The following is a 27,077-nucleotide window of genomic DNA, read 5'->3' as shown; positions in this document are numbered from 1 at the left end:
TTTGGGGGGCTGTGCTGGATCAGCAGCCTCACTTTGTCCTCCAGGGCCCCTTGGGTCCAGCGACTAGATAGGAATCGGGGTGCTCTGGATGGAGGCTTGCCCAAGGTAGAATTTGAACTCAGGTCCTCTTGACTCGGGAGCCGGCGCTCTGCCCACTGAGCCATCCAGCTGCCCGCGACAATCACCACGAGGGCACGGGAGTATGATGTCCTTTTGACAAGAAAGAAACTGAGGCAGAGAGGGTTAAATGACTCGCCCCCCCCCCCCACGCCGGCTCCTAGGAAACCAGGGTCAGCGCGCGGTCAGGCCTGCCAACGCGCAGGCGCAGAGCCAGGCGCCGCCTCTGCGGGGCCCGGGACGGACGCGCCCGGAGGTACCGGAAGTGACGCCATATTTTCCTCGTTGGCGGAAGTGACGCCATCGCGGCGGGCGAAGACCCGGAACCGGCGGCGGCCTGGCAGTCGGGGGGCAGCGTCGCCGGGGCCGCCGCCATGAGCTGCACCATCGAGAAGATCCTGACGGACGCCAAGACGCTCCTGGAGCGGCTGCGGGAGCACGACGCGGCCGCCGAGTCCCTGGTGGACCAGTCGGCCGCGCTGCACCGGCGGGTGGCCGCGATGCGGGAGGCGGGCGCCGCGCTGCCCGAGCAGGTCAGGCGGGGAGCGGGGCCGGGAGGGGGTCTGCCCGGGCCCCGCGGGCCCCGGCCCCGGCCGGACGCTGACCGCGGCGGGCCGGGGTGGGTCTGTTTGCGCAGTATCCGGAGGAGGCGGCGGAGCCCCGGGACGCGGCCAAGGCCAAGCCGCACATCCTGCTGTCCCAGGAGAACACGCAGATCCGAGACCTGCAGCAGGAGAACCGAGGTGGGTGCGCGGCCGGCGCCGGCCCCGGCCCCCGGGCCTCGGGGGCGCAAGCGGCGCCGGCCGCGGGGCCTCATTGCGTTCCGGAAACACAGCCGAAGCCCCCGGTGACGGAGCCCTCGTAGGGCCGGCGCTTTCGGATGGGCCCAGCGGCCTGCTCTGAAGCACCGCCTCCTTGTCGTAGAATAGCCGGCATCTGGGGGGCCTCTGGCTAGAACGGCTGTCCGGTGTTTCACGATCCCATGGGGTGGACAATCTACACTGTCTCGGACGTCCCAGCCACTTGATCTCATTTATTCTTTGATAGAGCTATGGATTTCCTTGGAGGAACACCAGGACGCTTTGGAACTCATCATGAGCAAGTACAGGAAGCAGATGCTACAATTAATGATCGCCAAAAAAGCGGTGGATGCCGAACCTGTCCTGAAAGCGCACCAGTCTCATTCTTTAGTAAGAACCTTCACAGTAAATATTGGTTAAAGTGAATTTTTTTTTTAATTTATTGCCTTTGGGCGCTTAGGTGGCAGTGGATAAAACACTGGCCATGGAGTTCAAATTCCGCCTCGGACACTTCATAATTACCTAGATGTGTGGCCTTGGGCAAGCCACTTAACACCTTGCAAAAACCTAAAAAAAAAAAATTTGTCTTGTAGGTAGTTTTCTTAAATGTAGCTCAGAAGGAATGAAAAATACAATTGATAAAAGCTATCAGGGACAGTGGCCTTTTTTTTTTCTAAAGAAAAGTTAGCTTTTTTTTTTCATGCCTATCACTTTATCCTTAGGTGCTTTAATAATAGCCTTGATCTGAGGCTATGTTGGCTTAGATTCTATAATACGAAAGAAAATGAAGATTCAATAACAGAAATACTGGACTGTTTAGGGAGGTTAGAACTATGTATTTTATGCTGATTGATGTCAAATGTTTCTAAGACATCTCACTGTAATCATTCAAAAAGCTTTCTTTTTTAAAGTTTTTGCAAAGCATACTTTGGCCATGAAGGAGGTTCTCAGTGAATTCTTAATTAATGATGGAAGGAAAAGAGAGTGAAAGAGATAAAACTTCAAGTTCTTGAAGAATTTATCATTTATCTGAGTAAGGCCAATAGAGTAGAATTTTAAAAGAGCATTTGAAATAGAATACAATATAGTATGAGATAGAGGCAGACTCTTTAAAGTTACCTAGGATCAAGAAACAAGAAGGGTAAGACAGGAGAGGTAGACATGTAGAAATGGGAAAGTCTGGTAATTGATTAGTTATGTGAGATGAGGGAGAGAGCTTTTTGACTGATTGAGTGGGGTTAATGTTAACTTGTGTCTTCTCATAAGCACTTTAGTTTTTGGGTTTGGTTTTTGTTGTTGTTATTGCAGCAGGACAGTGCAGAATTAATATACTTAATATCTTAACAGGAAATTGAAAGTCAAATTGATAGAATCTGTGAAATGGGAGAAGTGATGAGGAAAGCTGTTCAGGTGGATGATGACCAGTTTTATAAGATTCAGGAAAAACTAGCCCAACTAGAGGTAAGAATATTATTTTTACTATTGGAAAAGTATATCAGTGTTCTGTCATACCATCTTAGTGATGATCTGTCAGCAGATGACTCTCAAATCTGAATATCCAGCTTCATTCTTTCTCCTTGAACTCTAGTCCCATATTGCTAACTGCCTGTCAGAAATCTCCACCTGGTTGTTGTAGACATCTCAAACTCTACAGGTCCAACTTTCTTTCCCCCCAAATCCATTTCTCCTCCAAAAGTACCTGATTTCTATTGAGGCACTACCGTCCTTATGGTCACTTATGTTCTCAGTTTTGGAGAAAATGGCTTAAATGGCTTGACTTGTCTGAACAAATCCAATAAATTCTTGTTGGTTCTCTCTCTCTCTCTAACTCTCTTCTCTCTCATCCCCCTCCCTCTTCCTCTCCTCCCTCCCCTGTTTCTTCCCTGTCATTAATGAAGAATTCACTGAATGTTTCCTATGGCCAAACACTATAGGAACATTTCTTGCATCTGTCTCCTTTTCTTCTTAACCTGTCTACCCTGCTTCAGGACCATATGTATTCTGATAGATTATTACAATTGCCTTCTAACTAATATCCCTGTCTCCAGTTGTAATCTCTCTAATCCATTTTTCACATGCCCCTTACTCAAAAATCTTTGATGGTTCTCTATTTCCTCTATAAAACACTTAGTCTTTTTTTGGGAATTTAAAGAATTCTGCAGCTAGCATCCATCCTCCTTTCCAGTTGTTTTATGTTATTTCCCTTTGCACACACTTTAGCTGTTCCCTGTATGTGACATTCCACCTCTTGGAAGTGATCAGTTCTCTGGAATACATTCTCTACTCATCTTCATTTTGTTCCCTAGCTTCTATCAAAGCTCATGCTGCTACCTTCATGAGGCCTCTCCAAATTATAATTGTTTTTGGCACTCTCTCATGTAACTGCTTTGTATTTTGCAAATTTTCAATCTCTAGTAGGATGTTCCTTGAGGGAAGAAATTTTGTTTTATCTTTTATCACCAGTACCTTTCATATATTAGATACCATAGTAGATGTTTTGTTGAAATGAATTAAATCAAATGATTTTGAAATTAAAACATTCCCCTTCTTTCCTACAGGTCAGAATTGTACAGTTACTTTACTCTTAAGTATTTCTCTGAGACCTCTTGTTAAATTACTTCAACAAGTATTTTCTTTTTATATATCCTACAGAATGTTGTGTTGGACATATGTAAGTAAATTCTTGACTGATTACAAGGATAGGGGAGTGTGAAAGAAATAAAATATTCTGAGGTGGGGTTTTTTTTGAGAAATTGAGGAATCTTTGCTAATAAACTTGGTACTTCAGGATAATAGTATTTTTCACAGAGTAGAATATAGTACCATAGTGTATAAGATAGTTCCATTGAAGGGAGTTATTTTTTGCAGGTAAAAAAATAAGTTTTTAAATATGTCATCTTGACTGAACGTGAAAATATTTCATTCGAGAAATAGGAAGAATAAAACGAATTTAATGTTGCCTTTCTAATTTTCTTTTAAAACACAGTTTATTGAGATCCTTTTTAAAAATCATCCACATTTCTCATCATATTCCTTTTCCTCCCTCTCTCAAGCAGTCTGAAGAACAATTTTTTTAAGGGAAAGAAAAGTTTAGTCAAACCCACCAACTTATCAAAAAAAGTTTGTTATTATATATAGTGTTCCACTTCCACTGTCTCCCACAGAATTTATACTTTGTGGTTAGGATAGGTTATAATTTGGCAACATACAGCTTTATTTGTTTTGTTCTTGTCACTTTACAAGTTTTTAGAAATTCTGATCTTAAACTCTCTCCATTAAAAAAAATTCAGTATATGTGGCAGAATGCAAAAAAAAAGGGGCTAGTATATAAAAGTAATCTATTTTCATTCCTTTGCTTTTTAAACTAGTATACAGCAAATTCTATAACACATTTTTTTGGCAAGACAATAGGGTTAAGTGACTTGCCCAAGGTTATTATTATAGGTAATTATTAATGTCTGAAGTCAGATTTGAACTCAGGTCCTCCTAATTCCAAGGTCGTTGCTCTATCCATTATACCACCTAGCTGTCCCGATAACATACTTTCAAATGTGTCTTTATCCCCCTGTCCTTTCTTTGGTTCTTTCCATTCTGTTCAACTTTGCATTTAAATCCTTGACTATTCCCCACTCCTCAGTTCTCATTACTGATCATACCTTGTTAAATTCCAGCTTTCTATGTTGCTCCCATCACTACCTCCTTCACTTTTGCTGCTGAGTGGAGCTAGAAAATAATCACAAACTTGTGTTCATTCCGTTACAAACAGATTCTCAACTGTCCCTTTGCATCTTCCGAATTGATTCACGACCTCACTCACCACCATGGCTTTTCCAAATTTTTCATCCTTCCTCAGACCTCCCAACTAACTATCCCCAATTCCCCTTTACTTCTAGTTCTCAAAAAAATTGAAGTCATTTACCCAGAATTCCTTCTCTTGATTCTTGTGTCTGGATTTTTAAGTTCCCACTCAAGTTCTGGTCTTTTCATCAGAAATATTAGGAAATTATGGGATACAGAAGTGACCTCATACATTGGTCAAGGGAGTTTCCTTATTCAGAGTTCCCTTTAACCAGTAAAGAAGGAAGGCAGTAGACATGTAGATGTCAACTAATGTTCACTAGATACTGCATTAAATACTTTTACAATTAAAAAAATATTTGGGAGTTATCTATTAAATATTTGTTTGCCCCCCCCCCCCCCCCCTTTGTGCTCTCCCCTCCCGGCTGGATTATATACAGTTTTGCAGGGTAAGTTAATCTTCGTTATAAATTCATATCTTTTGCCTTTTGGAACATATGTCTCTTCTCATTTTTGGTAGCTGTTTCTGACTTGAACTTCTTTCTGTATACATACTAGGTGACATAGTGGATAGAGCACTGACCTTGAATTCAGGAGGATGGGAGTTCAAGTCCCGGCCTCAGACACTTGCCACTTTCTAGCTGTGTGACCTTGGGCAAGTCACTTACCCGATTGCCTCACATCCAGGGTCGCCTCCAATCTTCCTGATTCATATTCAGCCACTGGACCTAGATGGCTCTGGAGAAAAAAAATGAGGCAGGTGACTTAGCACTGTATCCCCCTCACTCAAATCCACTTTGTATGCTTGTCATGACATCACTTCCCTGATGTCAAGGTCTTCCTTGAAAATGAAATACAAACATCAGGGTTTTCCCATTGGTGTGAAAACTTTGAATTTTAGCTGTGACATTCCCTAGGATTTTTCCTTTTGCGGTTTCTTTCAGGAAATGACTCAATACAGTCTTTCCATGATTCACTTGGTTCTCTGGTTCTAATAGATCTCATCAGTTTTCTTTTATGATTTCTTGAAGTATCCAGGTTTTTTTTAAATAACTTTGGAGTCCAAGGAGTGCTTAAATTATCATTCCTTGACCTTTTTTTCAAGTTAGTAATTTTTGACAACAGATGCCTCACTTTTTCATTTTCAAGTCTTGATTTTGGTTTGAAATTTCTTGTTGAAGTCATTGATTTCTATTTGGAATATTCTGATTTCCAGGGATTCTGTTAACCTGAATAAAGTTTATCATTTCTGAAACTATTCTCCTTCCAATTTTTTCCTCAAGAACTTTTATTTAATTTTTTATCTTTTTTATTTCTTCTAGGTATTCTTGTAGAAAATCTGTTTTTTTCTATTGAATCTCTACATATGATTTTATTTTTTGTCACTCTAAAATCTAACCCAGTAGAGAACATATTTGTATCTACAAATAATATTTGCAGTTTTCTATGCTTTTTTCCTCCATAGAGCTTATACCAAAGCCAGAAACTTTTATTACATCTTTGATTGGAGTGCTTGGCAAACTAAGGGTGTTGCACTCTCTGGAACTTTATTATAGCACTCTATGATTCTTGCTTCCTTTAGATACAGAGATTTATAGGATACATGTGTCTATAGCCTTTATCTGGTTGCACTGAGAAAATATTTGTTTATACTCATGATTTCCTTTCCTATTGCTCATGAGTTTTCTAGTAGTTCTTTGTATAGTTGTGAGGTGGAAGGAGTCACTATAACAAATTATACTGCAAAGACAACAACATTAACATGGACAAGTGTAATTCAGGATAGAGGAGAAAAGAGAGCAAATAGAACTCTAGGAGTATTTGAAGAAGGAGAGAAAACACTAATTTGTAGTGGGGATTGGGTGAAAGTTTTACAAAGGAGGTTGAGCCTTGAAGGAAATTGTGGATTCTGAAAGACAGATGAGACAATGCATTTTAAGTTAGGGGATGACTTTTAAAAAGTCCTATCATTCAAGAAAGAAGGTAGTTCAGTTAGACTGGATTATTGTTCCTGAATCTAACTAAATAACATTCTAGAATGCAGAAGACCTCTTAATCACACTTTTTAAAAATCGTATTTTAAAATGAAAGCAAACTGATACAATTCTCAGGTCGAATCTATGGCTTAATGATTCCTAGAAAGAACTTCTCTGTAGGAGGTCATGAAATCAAAACTGAAATGAATAGTTTCTACTGAGGAGCTTTCCAATTTCCTCTTCATTTTCTCTTCTTGTCTCTGTTCTTGCTGTCAGATTAATAGAAAGCTCTAATTAGAACACTCCTCTTGACTATAACTATTTGGTCTGCTCAATGCAAGGTAAGTTTTTATCATAGAAGGGAAGTTGCTATGTATTTTATTGTGCAAGAATTTCCTTTTTGCAGTGAAAACTTTATCACTGAAAATACTCTTGAACCTTAACAAACAGAGAAGATGCACTAAGTATTTCAAGGAAAGAAAAAGAATTGCACAAGAATTCAGTAGTCAGGTGTAGAAAATACTTGGTGTTGATATTATTATCCCTTAGGGAAGGAATATTCAATAGAGCTGCACTTTAGAAAATTCATCACTCAAGGCTAGTAGCAAAACTTCAGTGTTGTGATACTCAAAATACAAATATTGTGTCAATTTGGGGAAGCTACATTAACCAGAGGCTAACCAGTCCTTTCAATGAAATTTTTAGAGGTAAGTTTAGGCTAAGGTTACATCTTTTTCTCCTTACTAAATGGGCTGGTATAAAATTTGTAGAATAAAAGTTAGGGTTAAAGACAGCCATTATTTAAGAATTTCCATGAAGACCAGTTTCTATTTGAATGGATATTCATGTACCTTGAAGATCTGATTCCTTTCGTTTTTTTGTACTTGTTTTACATTGTTTATTTTTTATTTGATTATTTATTTTTGTCTAGAACTAGATGGTAGGATAAGCAGTAATATAAGTCTCAGTCTTGAGGTAATTTTTACTCTCACAAAAGACAGACTATGTACATTTAGTTAGATAAAAATTTTAAGACTATAATATGATTAATTCTGAAAAGTATTACAAATATACTTCCTAGCTGTGTGACCCTGGGCAAATCACTTAACCTGTCTGCCTCTGTTTCCTAAATTGTAAACTGGGTTTAATAATAACATCTAGTTTCTAGGATAGTTATAAGGGAAAAAAATAAACTAATATTTATAAGGTATTTACCTAAATGCTAGTTATATAGTTAACTAAGAATCATCTGGGCAATCACAGAACCTCAAGTCAGGAAAATTTCTTTAAATTTAGCATCAAACAATTACTAGCTGGGGACTCAGGGCTAAGTAATTTAACTCTGTTGGCTTCAGTATCTCATCTATAAAATTCTGAAGAAGGAAATGGCAGACACTCCAATATCTTCTCCAAGGAAACCCCAAATGGGATCATGAAGAGTCAGACATGGCTGAACAACAACAAAAAGTTAACCTATTTGATTCTTCCCCCCCCCCCCCCCCCCCAGTTTGGGTTTTGGCCTGAACCTGTTTAGAGAATGCTTGTTAAGGAAATACTTTCTACCATTACAAATCAGCAATATTCTGTAACCTAGATTAGTAGAGAATTATGCAGGGATGATGAGACAAACACAGTCCATATATGTCATAGGCAGACTTCAGTCTCTGTTCTCAAACCTGTCTCTGAGGTCAGCTCACTGTCCTACAGCATGTTTCTTAATGAACAGTTCTTACCTTCATGATAATTGCATTTTATTTTCCTTAATTTTCCTAGAACAGGCTGAGTTGTCCTCAGTTTGAAGAACATTACATTTAATGGAGTTATATCTAGAAATATTTTAATAGTTCATTTCTTTTCAAAGTAATAATTATCTTTCTATAAAGATATTCAGTAATGCATATTTCTTTAGTATGCAGATTTTTTCCACAAATTTATTGAACAAAATAATAGGTCATTCAACCAGCAACTCTTATGCAGTAAAACTGTCTAGTATCTGGTATCTGGAGTTCAATAAAAAGTTGTTTCGGTTAATCTTTTAATTGTTTTTTTTTTTTTAAAGTAAAGCTCTTTATCATTTTACTATAAGTTCTATCTTCATTTTCTACTCCAGAGACTCAGGTCTCTAACATGTCCTGGATTTTTTCACTTGGGTGTTCTGATACTACTTAAAATGCAATTACAAAACCAAAATCATCTTTTTTTCTGAAATTATCTCCCCCTTTCATTGTCCACATTTCTGTCAGTGGCACTGTTCTCAAATCATTAGCATTTATTGAGAGCAGCATTCTATGTACCAGGTAGGAATAGGTACTGATGATACAGTGATATATAAGATCTTACAGTCTAGTATTGTTTGTCAAATTTTAAATTCCTGCTTAATTCATTAGGCCCCCATATCTAGTCAGTTACCAAGTGCCAACTTCAAAATGTCTTTAAAAGCTATTCTTTCATTCCACTACACTTAGTTAAGCCAATTTCACCTCATGTCTCCTGCTGATCTTTCTGATTTCAGTTTCTCTTTCTAATACATATTACTATGAGACTAATTTTTTTTGAATTTTTTTTTTATTTAAGGCAATGGGCTTAAGTGACTTGCCCAGGATCACACAGCTGGGTAATTATTAAGTGTCCAGAGTGGAGTTGAACTCAGGTCCTCCTGACTCCAGGGCCAGTGCTCTATCCACTGCACCACCTAGCTGCTCCAAGACTAATCTTTTTAAAATCCTGTTTTTATCATATCAACTTTGTGCTTTTCATCAGTTCTAAACTCTCTTTTTTCAATATCATACATAATCTAACCCCATTCTTACTGTTCACTTATTTCCTAGTTGTCACAGTACGTACTCTACAATGTAGTCATTGATTTGACTTACCAAGCCATACTCACTCTTGCTTCCTTTGCAGAGTGCCTATCCTAGTTTACCCATACTTCAAGTACCAGTTCGATCTCTTCTCCTTACTCTAGTCTTTAAGTGATCTACTACCCCTTATCTAGACTTTCGATAATACTCATATTCTATACCATGTACATCCTTTTATCAAAATAAAATTAAATTAGATCTTTTATTTTTACTCAATATCCCCTGCCTTCTCCCTAAATTTTTATAAAGGAAAAAAAAATAACCACATATCAGAAATGTCTGAGATCTGCATCATTTGGCACTCATAGTCTTCAACTTCTTTTGGCCAAGCTCTGTGCATATTTTTTAATACTAGTATTTTTCCAGTGATACCATATGTCCACAAATCATGAAATATTACTTCTATGATATAAAGTCGTAGTCCTCCACATGGCACTGGAATGATGTATTGTAGACATAACGAAATGCACACAAAGAGCTTTATAGAAAATACCAGAGATGTATGACTGCAGAAGGAAGTATGGTCATGTAAAAAGAGTAGTATCATCTTACATGCTCCATTGGTCCTGGTATAATACTACTGGCTTGGAGAAAGCCACATGGGTGGACCTTAGTCTTCCCTGCTGGGGGGAATACTCAGGATGATGAGATTACAGACTCCCTGAAATAGATACAAAACAATGTGGCTAGAAGGACAACAAACTTGATTACCATCTTTAAGCAACTTATATAGTGAAATGAGAAGTTTCTTAACATAGTATATTTTTGAATTGAATTGTTGGGCCTGCTAGCAAAGCTATGACAGTAACCAATTTCGGTTCTACTAACATTTGTTAAGGATGTCTTATGAGGAGAGTTCTGAATTAAGGAAGGTTTTTTTTCCCCTTAAATATTTTAAATTCACTGATGTGAAGAAACTACCTTAACCAGTTGAAAGTAGAAACTATTTGACACTTTATCAATTGAGAGAGTTGTCTGGACATTGAGAGGTCAAATGAATTATCCATAGTAACATAGCTAGGATGATTCAGAGGCAGGACTTGAACTCAGGTCATCCTGACCCCCAGCCCAGGCCTTTCTCCACTATTTCATGCTGCCACTATTTGGGGAGAATACAGATTCAGCAAGATGGTATTCTTGCCTTTAAAGAACTGATGTATTGAAGACACAACAAATATATATATATATACACACGTAGTACATTAATATAATAAAATAAATATACAAAATAGAATAAACGTGTGTGTGTTTGTATACATTGGGATGGGGAATGGACCTATCATTTCACTTAAATGGTTAACTCCCAGTTGAGAAAACTGCCCATGCAATTTAAAATCTTTTCTGAAACTTAGATTCTTAAAGAGTTATCTAGAATACTGAGGTTAAGTGAATTGCTCAAGTTCACACAGGCAGTATGTCTGAGGATACATATATTTATGCATTATTTTAAAATTTATATATAAATAGGAATAATACTTGTAACTATATGCAAAAGTAAAGTGTAAATGTTCATATTTAGGTAGTTGCTGGATGATGTGGAGGTACTGATCAAGAAACATGAAAAACTTTGATAAATTAATTTCCACAGAGTACATTAAAAGCAAAGTGCATATAATGTTATTCAAGACCACAGAAAGAATAGGTGTTTTTTTTTTAAAAAAAGGAGTTAGATAAAACTTAATAGAGGGGTAGCATTAAATATGGGTTTAGAAAGATTTCAACAGATATAGGAGAGGGAAGTTCAACTGAGGCAACTTGAAGATAAAGTACAGAGGCTAGAAAAGTGGTACCTGAATGAGGATTCAAAGGTAGTTCTAGGGGCGGCTAGGTGGGGCAGTGGATAGAGCACCAGCCCTGGAGTCGGGAGTACCTGAGTTCAAATGTGGCCTCAGACACTTAATAATTACCTAGCCGTGTGGCCTTGGGCAAGCCACTTAACCCCGTTGCCTTGCAAAGATCTAAAAAAAAAAGTAGTTCATATTGTAATCTCCACATAAAAGATACAAACTAAATGCAATGAAAGCAGAGGAGGGAGGAACTGGCTGAGATGAACAGGGGAGCCATCCTAGAAGAGAGGAAACCTGAGGTAAACCTTAAAGGCTAGAGAGTTTCTCTAGGAATTAAGAGGATGGAATTCCTGGTGGAGAAAACAGCCTGAGAAAAGGTACAGAATTGATAAAATCAGGGAACAAGTTCATAGTCTGGATAGATTTTTAAGTGTACTAGTTTCTTACTGAGTAGATAAAACAGGAAAGGTAATTTGATCCTTTGAGTGAAAAATAATCAGTTTGGGTATTGGGAGAAAACTGCCCAAAACGTAAGCCATCAAGCTAGACACCAGAGAAGTTGGTGTCAAACTCAACTAGAAAACAGCAAATGGCCTTTGAAAATCAAAAATTAACATTATCTATGTTGTATTTGTTTTTTGGTTTTTTTTAAGATTTTTCAAGGCAACAGGCTTAAGTGGCTTGCCCAAGGCCACATGGCTAGGTAATTATTAAGTGTCTGAGGTCGGATATGAACCCAGGTACTCCTGAGTCCAAGGCCGGTGCTCTATCCACTGTGTCACCTAGACGCCCCTGTATTTTTATTTTAAACATTTTCAAATAACATGTTAATCTGATTCCCCCAGCCCTTTAGAGTTTTGAGGTTATGAATTTGACCTCTGCCATAGGGTAGAAGAATAGTTACTGAGGCACTCATTGGTTCACAACAGATAAAAATCCAAGGAAAGAGCCAGGCCCATACCCTCAAATGTCTACATAGAAATGCACAAAATTTGAGTAAGGAAGAAAAGCTTGTAATGTAAGAAGGCAGATTTGACCTCCTTAGTATCACTGAGACTTGATTTTATGGGGCCCAAGACCAGAATATATTCTGGAAGAGTACACCTTATATAAAATCAACCAGACTGATAGAAGACTAAGGGAGGTAAGGGGAAGAAGAGAGGGTGCCTTAAGAGAAAGCAGGTAGCATTTTGAAGAAAATGGCCTTGATATGTAAATATCCAGAGAATCAGGATAGGCAAAAAAGGTGGAGTTGGTACAGATAATGGGCACAGAAACAAGCATGATTGTCGTCAAGAGTATATACTACAGGGGCAGCTAGGTGGTGCACTGGATAGAGCACTAGCCCAGGAGTCAGGAGGACCTGAGTTCAAATTCAGCCTCAGACAATTATTAATTATTAATTAACCTAGCCGTGCGGCCTTGAGCAAGCCACTTAACCCCATTTGCCTTGCAAAAAACTAAAAAATTAAAGAGTATATACTACATAGGCTGGACTATTATTGTGCTGTAAGAAATGACAAGAAATTTGGTTTCAGAAAAACCTGGGAAGATTTAGAGGAGCTGATGTGAAGTGAGCAAAGCCAAAAGAACATTGCATACAATAACAGCAATATAAAGTCATAGTTAACTTTGTTACTTTGATCAATAAAGTGATCCAAGACAACTCCAAGGGACCCATGAGGAAAATGCTATCCATCTCCAGAGAACTGATCAAAGCTTGAGTGCAGATTGATTTTTTTCTACTTTATTTTTTTTACAACAATGTTAACATGGAAACATTTTACATGATTTCACATGTGTAACATTAACATGCCTTCTCAGTGGGTGGAGGTGGGGAGAGAGTTTAAAAAGGATACCTTTTTTTAAAAAAAAGTGTATCACATGAATACTATTGGGCTGTAAGAAGTGATGAAAAGAACAGTTTCAGAAAAACCTGGGAAGATTGTATGCAGTAATATAAGGATGATTATTCTTTTTAAAAAAAAATTATTTAAGGCAATGGGGTTAAGTGACTTGCCCAAGCCCACACAGCAAGGTAATTAATTATTAAGTGTCTGAGGCTAGATTTGAACTCCGGTACTCCTGACTCCAGGGCCAGTGCTCTATCCACTGTGCCAACTAACTACCCAAAGGATGATTATTATGGATGATTACCTATGAAAATCTTAGCTATTTTGATAAATACAATAGTTCAAGATGAAAAATGCTATCTGTGAGAATGAACTGATGAACTTCTGAGTGCAGACTGGAGCATACGTTTTTTTCATTTTAGTTTTTTATTTTTTGCAATTTGGCTAATAGGGAAATAAGTTTTGCATGACTTAAAAATATAAAAATTTGCCCCAGATCCCCTGAACAGAATAGGAAAATAGATGAGTTCAGAAACATCACAGGTTTAGTACAAAGGCATAATATAGCAGTGATGAGAAGTTTTAATTATCTAGATGCCTATTAGAGTTCTCTTTTTGTCAAAAGCAGACCTAACTAAAATTTTTTTGACTGGTTTAATGATAATTTCATCCTTCAAAGGGTAGAGGCATCAAAAAAGTGGAATTTCTGTTTAACATCTGATTCTCATCCATAGAGTAGAAATGAGAGGTTTTGAGGGAAAAGAGTTTCCCTGGGAGAAACACTAAATTGTTGTGTCTCTGATAGAGGAAACAGGATAGCTAGGAATATATATATATATATATATATATATATATATATATATATATATATATATATATATATATACCCTAAGATTTTGGCAGAGCAGATTTCAGGGGTTTCAAAGAAAGGAAAATCAGGACATAGTGAATTGTGTTGGCTTGACCAAACAAGGGGAAATAGAAAACTTCAAAAATGAAATCTGAAAGTAGAAAGACAAAAATACCAGTTAAAAAGAAAAGCGTTGTATACAGAGACTTATTATGGATGTACAGAGCATCTTAAATTTTTATTTTTTGTAATTCATACAGAAGATGGAAAACAAGGGCAGGTAATAAAGTACATATACAAAAGCCTTAGCACAGGCTGGCAAGGAAATCTAGAGAAGAAAAGATTTTTGTCTTAAATAATTTCATCATTAGATGGCTGCTCAGGGCAGTTAAGACTGATAAAGGGATCAGAGCTTTTAATTAATGAATTTTTATTTAACTCCCCATTACATTTAATATAGTTTTTGTTCTGTACCTTTGGAATGAAAAAAAATGGCTAATAAAATTTATAGTTAGTATAAATGAGTTAGCACTTTGTTCTTCAGGATGAATTCAAGTCACCTAACCTAGCACAGGTGAACTACATCCCCTAGTTCTGAAAGAACTAGCAAGCATGATTGCTGAGTTACTGTTAGTGATAACTGAAAGATTACGTGGAATAGGAGATATATCTGAAACCTAGGTTTGGAAATGGGCAAATGCCCCAATTTTCAATCCGTGAGAACTGTTGAGATTGCCAAGAGAGATGATGGCCTAGAATAATTAGCAAGCACATATTAAATACTTACCATGAGCTAGGTACTTGAGGGACAAATGTGCTTGGGGATTGGGAGATAAATGATGCTCCAGCAAAAGAGGGGGAAGAGGATCACTCAGTCAAGGAAGCTGGGAGAGAACAATGTCATAGTAGGTTAACTTAGAGCAATTGAGCCCATGTTATTGATGATTGGTTGAAGGAAATGGAAATATTTACCCAGGAGAAGGAAAGACTGGGATGAAACAAGGCATCCCCTTTCAGAACTGGGCTAGGTGACTTGAATTCATCCTGAAGAACAAGGGCCCATTTTTGTTTTGTTTTGTTTTTCAGTCCAAAGTGGAAGAAAGATTAGATTTAAGTATTATGTGGCTTCATGGGGAAAGTGCAATCATATTTAGAACTGATTCCCTATATTGGCACAGTTCCAAAAGTAGAATGAAGATGATGGTTTCCCTGTCTTTGGAGAGCTTTAAGCAAAAGAATAAGGGATTCTTTCCTGATTAGCCCAAGTATCAGTGCCCTTCTCCCATACTTTGTATTGACTTAGTATCTTAGATATGCATGTTCCTTCTCCCCACCAAACTGCCTTCTGTGGGTGGGTGGGAGGAGGGAAGCAAAATTGGGGGGGAAATTGTAAAGCTGAAAATAAATAAAACCTTTCTAAAATTTAACAAAAAAAAAAACCAAACCAAAATGTAAGCTACTTAAGAATGGTTTCATTTCTTTTTGAATCCCTTGTTCTTAGCATACCTTTCACATAGTATTTAAGAACTGCTTTTTGAACTGAAAACTGAATTTGGGGGTGGGATACATTAGATGGTCCCTCCTTCTAACTCTGGAATTCTGTGATTCAATGAGATCCTAAGAAAGATGGATCATTTCTTACTGGAAAATGCAGGGGATTCTTGATGAAGAAGATGGCCTTTGAACTGGGCCTTGAAGAATGTAGAAGAATGGATAAAGTTATCTCAGCTCTAGGCACTGTACAACGATATGGAGATTAAAAATCTCAGAATATGTATGGGAGTGGGCTGGCACACAGCTTTTTGGTAGAGGCAGCTTTGTGAGATGAGGCTGGAAAAGTTGTTGGTGGGAAGATGGGAATCCTTGACACCAGGCTAGAATTTAGCTAAGTGGATCTGCCTGGGTGACCTCTAAGGCTCTGCTAAGTCAAAGACAGGTACCTGAGGGGAAGGGGACCACACAGAGAGCACTTAGGAAGAGAAAAGGAAGCCATCAGCAGAAGAACACAGGGAGGGGCAGAACAAGGGGTACTCTTTAAGAATCACTTTTTTGTAAATGTACATTTTTTTGCATTAAATTTTCCATTTTCTATAACAGTTATTTTTGCAGTAAATCAAGTAAATTATTCCAGTAAAAACTCAAAAATTCCAGTGGTCAAAAGCACAGGGAGTGCTTTTCTCTAATTTGGGATGCCAAGACTCCTCAGGTCTCAAGTTTGGTCCTTGGTCAGAGAGCCCTTTCTTCAAAATGAAGTTTCTACCCTCTTCCCTGACCCCAAAGACTGTGTTTGGTGATATTTTCTAGGGGAACAAAAGATGAAATTTCCAAACACCTTTTTGTTTTGCAGCTTGAAAACAAGGAGCTTCGGGAACTGTTGTCCATCAGTAGTGAGTCTCTTCAGGTGAGAAAGGAAGACTCAATGGAGAGTGCTTCCCAAGTCACCAAATAATGCTCACCTTTTGAACAACTGCTGGAGAGTATCCCCCTGATGGGAAGGGAATAATTGTTAGTTATTTGCTCTTTGTATCTTGTCTGTTCAGTGTCATCTTCCTGCCTCAGGTTTGATTTGGGGCCAGAGGTACCAGATGGCAGCTTGACTGCTGGTCAAAGCCCACTTCTTACAAATATCATTTTTCTGATATGTCACTGAAGGTATGACTTTTACTGAGCTGTCTTCACTGCTTTTTCCAGGAGATGACTTTTGCTTCATTTTTCATTTTGGGGACCTCAGTTTATCCAAACTGTTTCCATCTTAGTTTTTTTCCATAGCTCCAACAAGTAGAGCCTTTTATTGTGAGCCATCATATTTACTTTGTTTTAGATGGTGGAAATGGAATTCCAAACAAAGAAATAAGACAATTGAGAGCTATATGCCTTGGAACTAGATTTTGGCATTTAGTCAGAATAATATTCTTATATAATGCAAACTAGGACTATCTATTTGTAGTATCATTCAATTTCTCTAATGTTTTAAACTCTTTGGTGCTAAGAATTGGGGCTTAGTGACCTAGTGTCCTCACTCTTATTTTGAGAGTACCCATTATAGCCAATCCCAAGAAAATATACTTGAAAATTATAGTCTATTATGTCAGATAGTATAATTGTAATATGATTAAAACCATGTTTTTTTTGTCTTGTATTTCACATTCAAAAGTTTAAAATTTTTTTTTCTAGCAACTGTGTAGAGTCTATTTTTCAACCTTGTTTGCTTAAAACTTGATCTTTTTGGAAGTCAGCCAGTCAGATTTAAGGCATCTCTAGTTTTTAATTCTTTTCTTAAATTGCCTATAGGTGTGGCGCTTAAGTTCCCACCTCTCCCATGAATTGACAGGGTTTTCTTTGCCAGTTTTCACCTTGATATTTTCCCCAGAGTCCAGTGAAGAAAAAAATTATAAATTAAAATTCCCATTGGGGAGATTGATGATTTCCACTTCAATTCCAAACACATATCCAGTCCATGAAAAATATATTTTTATTAGTACAGCTTAACAGTATTTCTTGAGGATATCCTGTTGGTTTCTAAACTTGAAATGCATATGATGGTGTTAAACTCTTTGGTTTTAAAATCAAATTCTTCTACCATGTGTCTTGGTTTCATGGTAATATGTTTCTTGTAAATACTGTCTTCCCACCCTGTAGTTGCCACCTTCCTTATCACTTCTTACCTGCTAGGCTACTCTTGGGAACTGAACCTCACCTTTTAGGATCAGTATTCAAATGGTGTTGAGGTTCAGAATAAGAACTCCAATCTTCCTAAACATTCAGAATAGCTTGTCATATCTAATGTACATTGTCTAGAAGAGCTTATTATGAAGTGTTTTGTGATAAGTTTCTTTTTGCACAATCACAAAGAATTTTACTGCTTTTATCACAAGCATTTTACCTTCAGCTCCAAGATCAAAATACCCCCCCCCCCAGAAATTGTTTTTCTGAGTCCCAGGGATGCTAGTTTATCTTTTCCTGTGAATAGTGTTTAGAGGGACAGATTTATTTATGGTTTGAGAACTGGCTATTCAATATCACTATCTGAATACAATACAAGCACTTCTATCCCTTTGTGCTAAATATATATCTTCTCATCCAAAAGCAAATGAACTGTTAGCCCAACTTTTATGCCTTAAAAATATACCATTGGTGCCACTTGGAGTCATACAAATAGGTAACTCTGTTCTTTATTTAACTGACCGTGGTAGTATTTTAATGGAGTTGTTGTTCATTGACATAAAGTCAAGTTACTTGTTAAGGTGTTTAACATAGTGTTGACTACACTGTGGTACTCTTGTCAACTGTCTTCTACTATTGGAGCCATTGGAAACAACTCTTACATCTCAGGTTGAATAAATCTGTTTAATGAATGGTTTATCCTCCCTTCCCTATATAAAATAAAATAAAGGCTTGAAATGTGTTTCTGATTGAAAGTAATTTATAATTGCTTTTAGTTCATAAATCCTGAAAAACATGACTAGGCAAGTTGGTTTTAATGCCATGTTGAGAGTAATAATAATAGCAATTATGAAAACAGATGAAAGTAAAGGTGATGGTACCATTTTTCAACCTCCTTTTGACAAATTAATGTTCAGAGAGGAAAAATGAGGTAATCCATATTTTGGGTAAAACTGAGAAATGTGGAATAGCTGAAGGTCCACATTGGAAACCTATGAAAAGGATTCTGCCATTGAAACAATGCCACTTGTGATTGTGCCTCAAACTGCTTTATATTCAGGTAGGAGTTGTTTTTAGGAAAATCTGCTCTTTTCTGATAATGCCATATTTAAAATGCTTAGTTTCCTAGAACTGCTCTGGTACACCAGATTTCCTTAAGTTTACCTTTTATTAAGTAATTGGATAGCCATTCTCCACAAATATCCAGTCTAATGGAGTTATATTAAAAATGGACGTTACTTTTTGTAAATTAAAAAAAATTTGTTTTAAATATTTCTTCAGTGCCAGTACACAATCTGTATTGCTCAATAAACATAACTACCTGAAATGATCTGAATATGGAACCTCTTGTAGAATTCTGATGTCTTCTAATAGGATGTTTTTGTATATGGAAAGTCTATCTAGCTTAGGAATGGTCAATACTTTGACCAAAGGTAAAAGTAAATTGATAGTCTTCCTCTGACAAATCAATACTTAGAGGAAATGAGGACAGGTGAAAACTTTGGGGCGGGGGAGTGCTAGATGTGTGATTTCAGAAATGTGGGAAACTCCTTGTGTCAAGTCCCCTTCATTGCTGCAGACTGGCAGCCTGATGAAAATGTACAATTAGAGAGTTGTCTAAGAACACTGAGAAGTTAAGTCATTTTCTCCATGTTCATACAATGTGAATTTATAAGAATCAGAATTTCAGCCCAGGTTTTCCTGACTCTAAATTTCCTGATTCAATCTAGTTCTTAGAAGTAAAACAGAAATGGATGCTAATGAAATGGGTCTAAAAGGTATGTTTATCAAAACTAATATTTTCCTACTATCTACCAACTACTGGAAATACAAAGAAAAAGAAAAAGCCACCCCGTCCTCAAGAAACTTCTTTTCTGGTGGGAAAGATATATCTTTATTTTATTTTATTTTATTTTATTTTAGGTTTTTGCAAGGCAAATGGGGTTAAGTGGCTTGCCCAAGGCCACACAGCTAGGTAATTATTAAGTGTCTGAGACCGGATTTGAACCCAGGTACTCCTGACTCCAAGGTGGGTGCTTTAACCAGAAAGATATACTTTATATAAATAGGTACATTAAAAAATCATCTGTATCTTTTGTTGCCACTTATTATCATCTACTCCTTTCTGGTTTCCAATACCACCACATAATAGAAATTATTCTCTCAAGGTTACCAATAAAATCTCCTTACTGCTACATGTTAACAGCCTTTGCTCAGTACTTATCCTACCTGATATCCTTCTGCAGTGTCTAACATTGGCCCACCCCTAGCTCTATGATCCAGCACTCTCTTGGTTCTTTTATGAGTCTGATTAATTAACTATAGATGTTTCCTAAGACTGTTGTTGGTCCTCTTTTGTCTGTGATCTCATCTGGACTCATGGGTTTAACTAGTTTTATGTAAATCATTTACAAATCTGTACATCTAGATCTCATCTCTCCCCTGAATTAGTCACATATTGTCAAACTGCTAGTTGGACACCTTCATCTGGATATCCCATCAGCATCTTAAACTTACTTTCCCATAACCAGACTGAGTATCTTCTCCTCAGATCTATTCTTCTAGTCACAAAGGCTCTTAACCTTAGACTCATCTTTGATTTTTTTCTCCTTAAGCTCCATGTCCAAGTAGTTGTCAAGTTTTATCAATTCCACAGGCCTACACTCACAACCTCTCTCCTAGTTAAGATCTTCATCACCTCTTACCTTGAGGATTACAAAAGCCTTCTAATCTCTCTCCTTTCATTCTCTCCCTGCTACAATCTCTTTCTCCTAAGAGCTGCCAAGTATAGATTTGATCTTGTCAACATCCCATTCTACCTCCTGTCCCTACAGCTCAAAACTTCAATGGCTATTCTCTCAAGGATAAAACAGATTCTATCTAGTTTGGTTCTCATTAACTTTTTCAATCTTATTTCCTATAACAACCTTTTCATATTTTTCATTTCAGTCATAGGGCTGACTAGTTGTTTCCCCATTTTGTGACGCTGAATCTTCTGCTTCTGCCCCTTTGTACAAATGGTCCTGGGGTCTGAAATCCAGCCTTGCTGTCACTTCAACTCTTGTAAAATCCCTTGCTTGCTTCACATTTTAGCTCAGGTGTTAGTTTCAACTGAAATCTTCCCTAATTCTTTATCCACCAGTTAGTTAAGCACTCTTTTAACTCTGTATGGACTTTTACTTCATTACTCAGCTATTGTATTACCCCGAGGCTTCCCCAGGGACCCCCCACAACTGGGGGATCCACAGAGCCCCTTCTGATTCTGAGGCTTTGGTCCAGTGTCTCAGTATCTGGCTTGCTTTAAACTGTTTCCAGAGATGCCCCGGGGTGAGTCTTACCCTCTATCATTGACATTTCCCTTGCTCTCTCCATGTTCCTCTCCAGTCCTCCTGCTCAGAATTCAATTCAAAAATTTTCAGGCACCTGCTCTGGATCAAGCGGAATGTCAAGTTCAAAGATGGGAAAGGGGCTTTTGTGGAGCATTTTTGTAATCAGTTTCTCTCTGCATCTCATTTCTAATGACACTCCCCACTTCCCCCTGTTCTTCTTGCCATCTTTGCCCCAGTGTGAACAACTCTGATCACTTCCCACATGTCTGGCCCTGGGCCAGGATTGCAGCAAGTGCTGGGGGCACAGAGCAAGCAAAGACAGTGTTTGTCCAAAGATGATAATGAAGAGAATTCCTACTTGAAAGGAGTTCACAAAGAAGGCCGTGGGGGAGGGCTGAGAAATGGAGAGCAAGGGTGTGTAGAAATGTCTAGGATGATAATATATATAACGAGAAGAAATACAAAGCTGTTAATCCAAGAGAACTGGACTCCAAAAGCCCAACTTCAACAAGGTGAAAACTTGATTCCAGATCTTTCTAACAGACCAGCTCTCATCTCTTGCTGTAGAACTGAGAACAAAGTCAATCTCTGAGCTCTTTTCTTTAATCTGCAAATTAGAAATCATATATGGTTGTTTTACTAAAATGATAATGTGTTGAAAGTACTTTACTACTATTACAAATTTTATCATCACCACCACCATCATTATTTATTATTATTACCTTTTCTCCATAGAAATCTCTGCAGAGGAGCCTCTCCTGATCTCACATTTGTGTTTCCTTATTCCCAAATTGCTTTGCATTTATTTAATGAATACAAGTACCCCACAAAATAAGCTCCTTCAGAGCACAGTCAGTTTTTTTTTGTTATTATTTTATTCCCAGGGCTTTGTGCTTCTGTCAGTAAAGAGCGGTCTCATCAGAGTGTGTCCTGTTGTCAGTGGTGTAGTCCTTTGTCTTTGTGACTGGTTCCTCTCCTTTTTCTGGTATTACAACTCAATGGTGATCTCCTATATGTAGCTTTTAAGTACACCTTGTCTAAGTAGAAAGAGACCTGCTCTCAGTGTCAGGAAGATCTGCCTCTGATCCATTCCTCAGAGCCTCAAAGGACTAGAGTGCAGAAAAGGTGCCTATCTGACTTGAGAAGAGTTCCCCATCTGTATTAATCAAATTATAGACCCAGTCCCCATCCTCCATACATAGTTCATTTTGAATGCCCCTGAAATGGTGGCAATTCTATGATTTATAGCCACATGGGCAGCAAAAGGCATAATGGATAGAGTGTCAACTTGGAGCCAGGAAGACCTAAGGTGAAATCCTTCCCCAGATGTTTACTAGCTGTATGGCCTTGGGGCAAGTCACTTTACCTAACTCAATTTCCCTAACTGTAAAATAGGGATAATAATAGCATTTATCCCACAGGGTGGTTGTGAAGATCAAATGGGAGAATATTTGTGAAGAACTCTGCAAAACTGAATATAAAGACATGCTAGCGAAGATTCCATATAAAACATCACTAGAAAAATACTTATTTCCAACAGAAGCTGGTTACTTAGAATCATGACAGTAATAACTCACATTTGTCTAGCACTTTACAGATCATTTGGTCATTGGAAATGCTCCATAATTTCCAAAATGTAGTTGAGCCTGTTTTCTTTCTCCTGTTCAGCTCTTGAGTCTTCATTATCCATTTCTATCAAATCACAGGCCTCTCTCGAGTAACAAAACAGTGAACTGTGAACAGAGGCCCTTAATGAATGCTTGTTGAAGTCGATAAATATCTCCTTTTCCATAATGATCAACCTTTTCTGACTTCCTCTCCAGTGCATCCACAGGAAAATATACCTCCCTGCCCTCTTCCTCTTCCCCCTCCTCCCTCCCCTCCTTTCCTGACACTGTTTGCTTCCCTGGTCTGTGTAACCAATCCAAGTAGTACAGTAAACAGTAGTATCTCACTTTGCCTCATGTAAGGTGATAGGCTTGGGCCAGAACAAGGGTCCTTAACAGGATCCACAGATCACTCCTCCAAGAGATTGTTGGATGGATTTTAGCTTAAATAGGGAAAAGATTATACCATTATTTTTCACTAAAATTTAACATTGCATTCATTTATGAAAACAAATATTCTTCTGAGAAGGCATCAATAGACTTCACAGACTGCCAAAGAGGCCCCAAGACCACCCAAATGCCTAAAAATCCCTGCATTAGATAATCTCTAAGGCCCTTTCCACTTTTGAGGCTTTGAGCTTTGGAAGAAGACCTCAAAATAGCATTTTGCTTGCTTTAAAACTGTTACCAGAGATATCAAGAATGAAGCTGCCTAGGGGGCAGCCAGGTGGCACAGTGGATAGAACACTGGCCCTGGAGTCAGGAGTACCTGAGTTCAAATCCAGCCTCAGACACTTAATAATTACCTAGCCATGTGGCCTTGGGCAAGCCACTTAATCCCATTGCCTTGCAAAAACTAAAAGAAAAAAAAGAATGAAGCTGCTTGACTTGATTTGTATCTTGCCCTATAACTGAAATTTTCCATCATCTATTCATGTTCCTATCTTATCCTCCTGTGAAAATTAAATTCAACAAACATTTATCCGGCACCTATTATGTACCCACACTATATCCAGGTTCTAGGGAAACAAAAAAGGAAGTGGTGCTGTCATGGAGTATAATTTTTCTAATAAGTCTCTTTCACTTATAATGACATTTCTCCCTTTTCATTTATAATGACACTTCCCCTATTCCTCTTGCTCTCCTCAATTCAGTGTGAATAACTAATTTTTTTAATGATTTAAAAAACTTGTGAAATGAACTTTTGAAATGTTATCTATTGAAAACAACAGTAGGGCAGTTTGGTTGGAGTACATGAAGCAAAAGGAAATTTTTAAAAGAAAGGTCAGAACCAGATTGTATAGGGTTTGAAATGACAGAAAAATTATATTTCATTTATTAATTAATGGGAAGTCATTGAAGCTTCTTGAGCAGAGAAGTGATGTGGCCAAATCTGTGCTTTAAGATTGACAATTTGGGTGTTATATATGTTGTTGAGATGCCTGATTAACATTAGTTCAGTTGTTTCTGTAAAATTTGAAGAAAAATGTCCATAATTCATTAAAAATACTTTGAGTTTATTCTTTAGTTAAATAAAATGATTTAAGAAAAATTTTTTTATGATAGTGGTTTTTGTAATATAGTAGTTAAATGTTTGTAATAAAAATGATCCACCTTCACTAATTTTGGGACTATTTACCTAAGTAAATATTTCAGTTTTTAAATTAATCTGAATAAAATCTGCCCAGATTGGTTTAAAAAATGTGAAATTTGATTTAAAAATGAAACTCTATATCAGAGTTGTCAAGATACATATAACAAAATTACATTAAGAACAGAGTTTTAAGAAACATACAATTAAATGTTAACTGTTGCCCAGTAGAAATGCATTAGATTGAGAGTTGGGGATCACTGTTCAAATACTTCAAATACTGGCTTTGCCTCTGAGGAACTGTAGGACCTTGGTTGCCTAGTCAGTCACTGAGCCTCAAGGGACCCTTGTTTTTTCATCTTCAAATGAGAGGTTGGATTAAATGATCCCTCTAAGCCCTGCCACCTTCCCATCCCTCAATCTATGATTTAACTCAAATATACTCTGTCCCTGCCTTTACTGAATGATTTAAGCTTCTTAAAGGATATTTAGGAATCGTCAGAATAATGATGACATCAGAAGCTAAGAGTTTTCTTTCTTATAAACAATTCTCAAAAAAAATTTATTTTGGAACTACTATGTATTACATTATGATATTTGAGAATGTATGTTCTCAGATCTGATTCCACTTTTAGCCCAGCTTCACATGACCTTGTTTCTAATGGAAGAGCCCAAGGCAGTTGTCTCTGTAACGTTATATGAGAATGTCCAGAATTAGACCTATCAGAAGTGAAGTTCTCCATTTAAGGACTCCACAAAGGGCTCAAAATAATAGTTTGAAATAATGTTTACAACTCTGCACATTTAAATTTCAAGCTGATGTTCCAGAGACTTCTCAAACTTAGTGTGTCCAAGCAGAACTCATTTTCTTTTCCCCAAAACACTCCTCTATCAAACGTTTTTATTTTTGTCAAAGGCAGTACCATTTTTCTAGTTTTCCAGGTTCATTGTCTCAGCATGATCCTTGATTACTTATTTCCCCTCACCCCATATATCCAATAAATGTCTAGTCTTGCCATTTCTACCTCTAATTCGTCTCTTAAACCTGACTAGTTACACAACCACTCTCATCAGATGTCCCCTGGATTACTGCACCAGTCTCCTAACTGGTCTCCTTGACTAGAGTCTCTCCCTTAAGTACATCCTCCACACTGCTCCCAGAGTCATTTTTGTCTAAAGTGGACATCTAACCTTGTCACCCTCCCCTACTCAGTAAACCTAGGCCAAAATAAAAACTCCTGATCCGACTTTTAAGGACTTTTGGGAGCCTACCTTTCCATGTTGTACATTACTCCCTCTCCCTCATTCTTTCACTCTTTTCCTTCTCCATTTCCTGCCTCCATGCCTCCGCACTGGCTTGTTCCCCTGTGACCTCCTCCCTTATCTCTGCACAGAATCCTTTTCAAAATGTAGCTCGAGCACCCACCACCTTCTACCTGAAACTTCTTGCCTGCCCCTCCTCCAAGTTGCTAGTTCAATCCCTTCCAAAGTACTTTGTATTTTAACTGATTTGCATTTATTCTGTATAGATATGTGGGTATATAAATATCCTTGTACAAGTGACACTACTGTTGTACAAGATTTCCATTGTTTTCTTTGGCTGTTCTTCATAACCACAATCTTTGCTAACCCCCTCGATGCCCTCAAGATTTCCAGTCACCATCCCAATTTCTACAAGAAACTTTCCCCAAAGACCCTTAATTCTAGGACATGTCTCCCACTGATCCTGTGCAGATCTAGTCTGTACTGAGTGGTTTTCCTGTAGTCTCCCATCTTCCCCCCCTTCCCCGCCCCAATTAGCCTAGGAGGCTTTGGGGGGCAGAGTCTGTTTTCTACCTTTCTTTACAGGGAGGTGTCTGGCACACTATAGGCTCTTAGAAATCACCAACTGACTGGCATTTGCTTGTTTCTCCTTTTAGAACATAAGCTCTTTGAATTCTTTGTTTTGTCTGGGGGCCCTGCCAATAAAGTAGGCACGAAATGAAGGGCCTTGATGTCTGGTTGTATTAACAGAGTGGAGCTTTTAAAATGGTTCCAGCATCGCCGCATAAGGTGATATTCTTTACGTTGGGGATGGACGTTTTCCAGTTTAAAGGCACTGTTGTGTCTTAGGTTTAGTTCTGATTTTTAAATCGTGAAACCATAATTGTATAGTCAGAAGAATAAATTCTCATCAGATTGTTAAAAGCTAAGTAACTATAGTTTAAAACTGCCTGTGAAACATTGATTATAGGCATTAGCACCCGCCTAACGATTAAAATTTGTTAACATCGGCTCTGCAGGTTACACTTTTCTCAAACTTGTGATTTGGCAGACAGGAAGGGAAATTACAGACATTAACCCTATCTCCTAATTTTTGGTTACAACTCGCTCTATTTATAGCTGCCTATTTTTTTCTTACCTTACCTTAAATCCCTTCTCAGATTCCCACCTGTTGGACCTCTTGCCAAGCTCTGAGAAGAGCCCTAGCTTTCTTAGTCAGCGAGGGGGCGACTCTCCGCCGCCCTCTCCGAGGTCTGAAACGCAGGGTCCGGTCTGTGAATGGCACAGCCGCGGCCCGTGGGTCCCAGTCCCACTGATTCTCCTCTCTGCGACCCGGGCAGGAACCTTTTGGTGATGCACTCTAACTGGCATGGGCCCCCGGGCAGCCGGCGGCGCCGCTTTCCCGGCCCGGCCCGGGGCCGCCTGGGGCCGCGTGCCCAAGGCCGGAGGCACGGCCCGAGGCGGGCGAGGACAAGGAGAGCGGCACGGCCCCGCCGCGTCCCCGCGCATTCAGTAAACACGCGGCGGCCCCCCGCAGCACGTGGGAGGGGAGGGGAGGGGGGAGGGAGGGCCGCGGCCATCT

The 27,077-nt window shown here is 38.5% G+C and overlaps 1 protein-coding gene and 1 long non-coding RNA gene across 4 annotated transcripts; one reads left to right on the top strand and one right to left on the bottom strand.

The window, feature by feature from the left end:
- Positions 1-412: 412 nt before the first annotated feature.
- Positions 413-24,155, top strand: SIKE1 (suppressor of IKBKE 1). Of its 3 annotated transcripts, none has more exons than XM_074188501.1 (5): positions 413-650; positions 755-860; positions 1,165-1,307; positions 2,265-2,378; positions 16,390-24,155. In XM_074188501.1, exons 1-5 carry the CDS (start codon positions 492-494, stop codon positions 16,489-16,491), a joined length of 624 nt encoding a protein of 207 aa, XP_074044602.1. In that variant the 5' UTR covers positions 413-491; the 3' UTR covers positions 16,492-24,155. The 3 variants fall into 3 exon arrangements, with proteins under 3 accessions (XP_074044602.1, XP_074044604.1, XP_074044603.1); XM_074188503.1 differs by lacking the exon at positions 16,390-24,155 and adding an exon at positions 5,274-14,010; XM_074188502.1 differs by lacking the exon at positions 16,390-24,155 and adding an exon at positions 3,476-5,267.
- LOC141488438 (uncharacterized) lies at positions 14,087-26,947 on the bottom strand. The gene is made up of 3 exons (XR_012468681.1): positions 22,990-26,947; positions 22,612-22,767; positions 14,087-21,641 (listed from the first exon to the last, which is right to left on the bottom strand). It is a non-coding gene; the product is annotated as an uncharacterized LOC141488438 (long non-coding RNA).
- Between the last annotated feature and the right edge of the window lie 130 nt (positions 26,948-27,077).

Source organism: Macrotis lagotis, chromosome 5 (assembly GCF_037893015.1).
Source record: "Macrotis lagotis isolate mMagLag1 chromosome 5, bilby.v1.9.chrom.fasta, whole genome shotgun sequence".
Lineage (NCBI taxonomy): Eukaryota > Metazoa > Chordata > Mammalia > Peramelemorphia > Peramelidae > Macrotis > Macrotis lagotis.
This window is presented reverse-complemented; position numbering and strand designations above follow the sequence as displayed.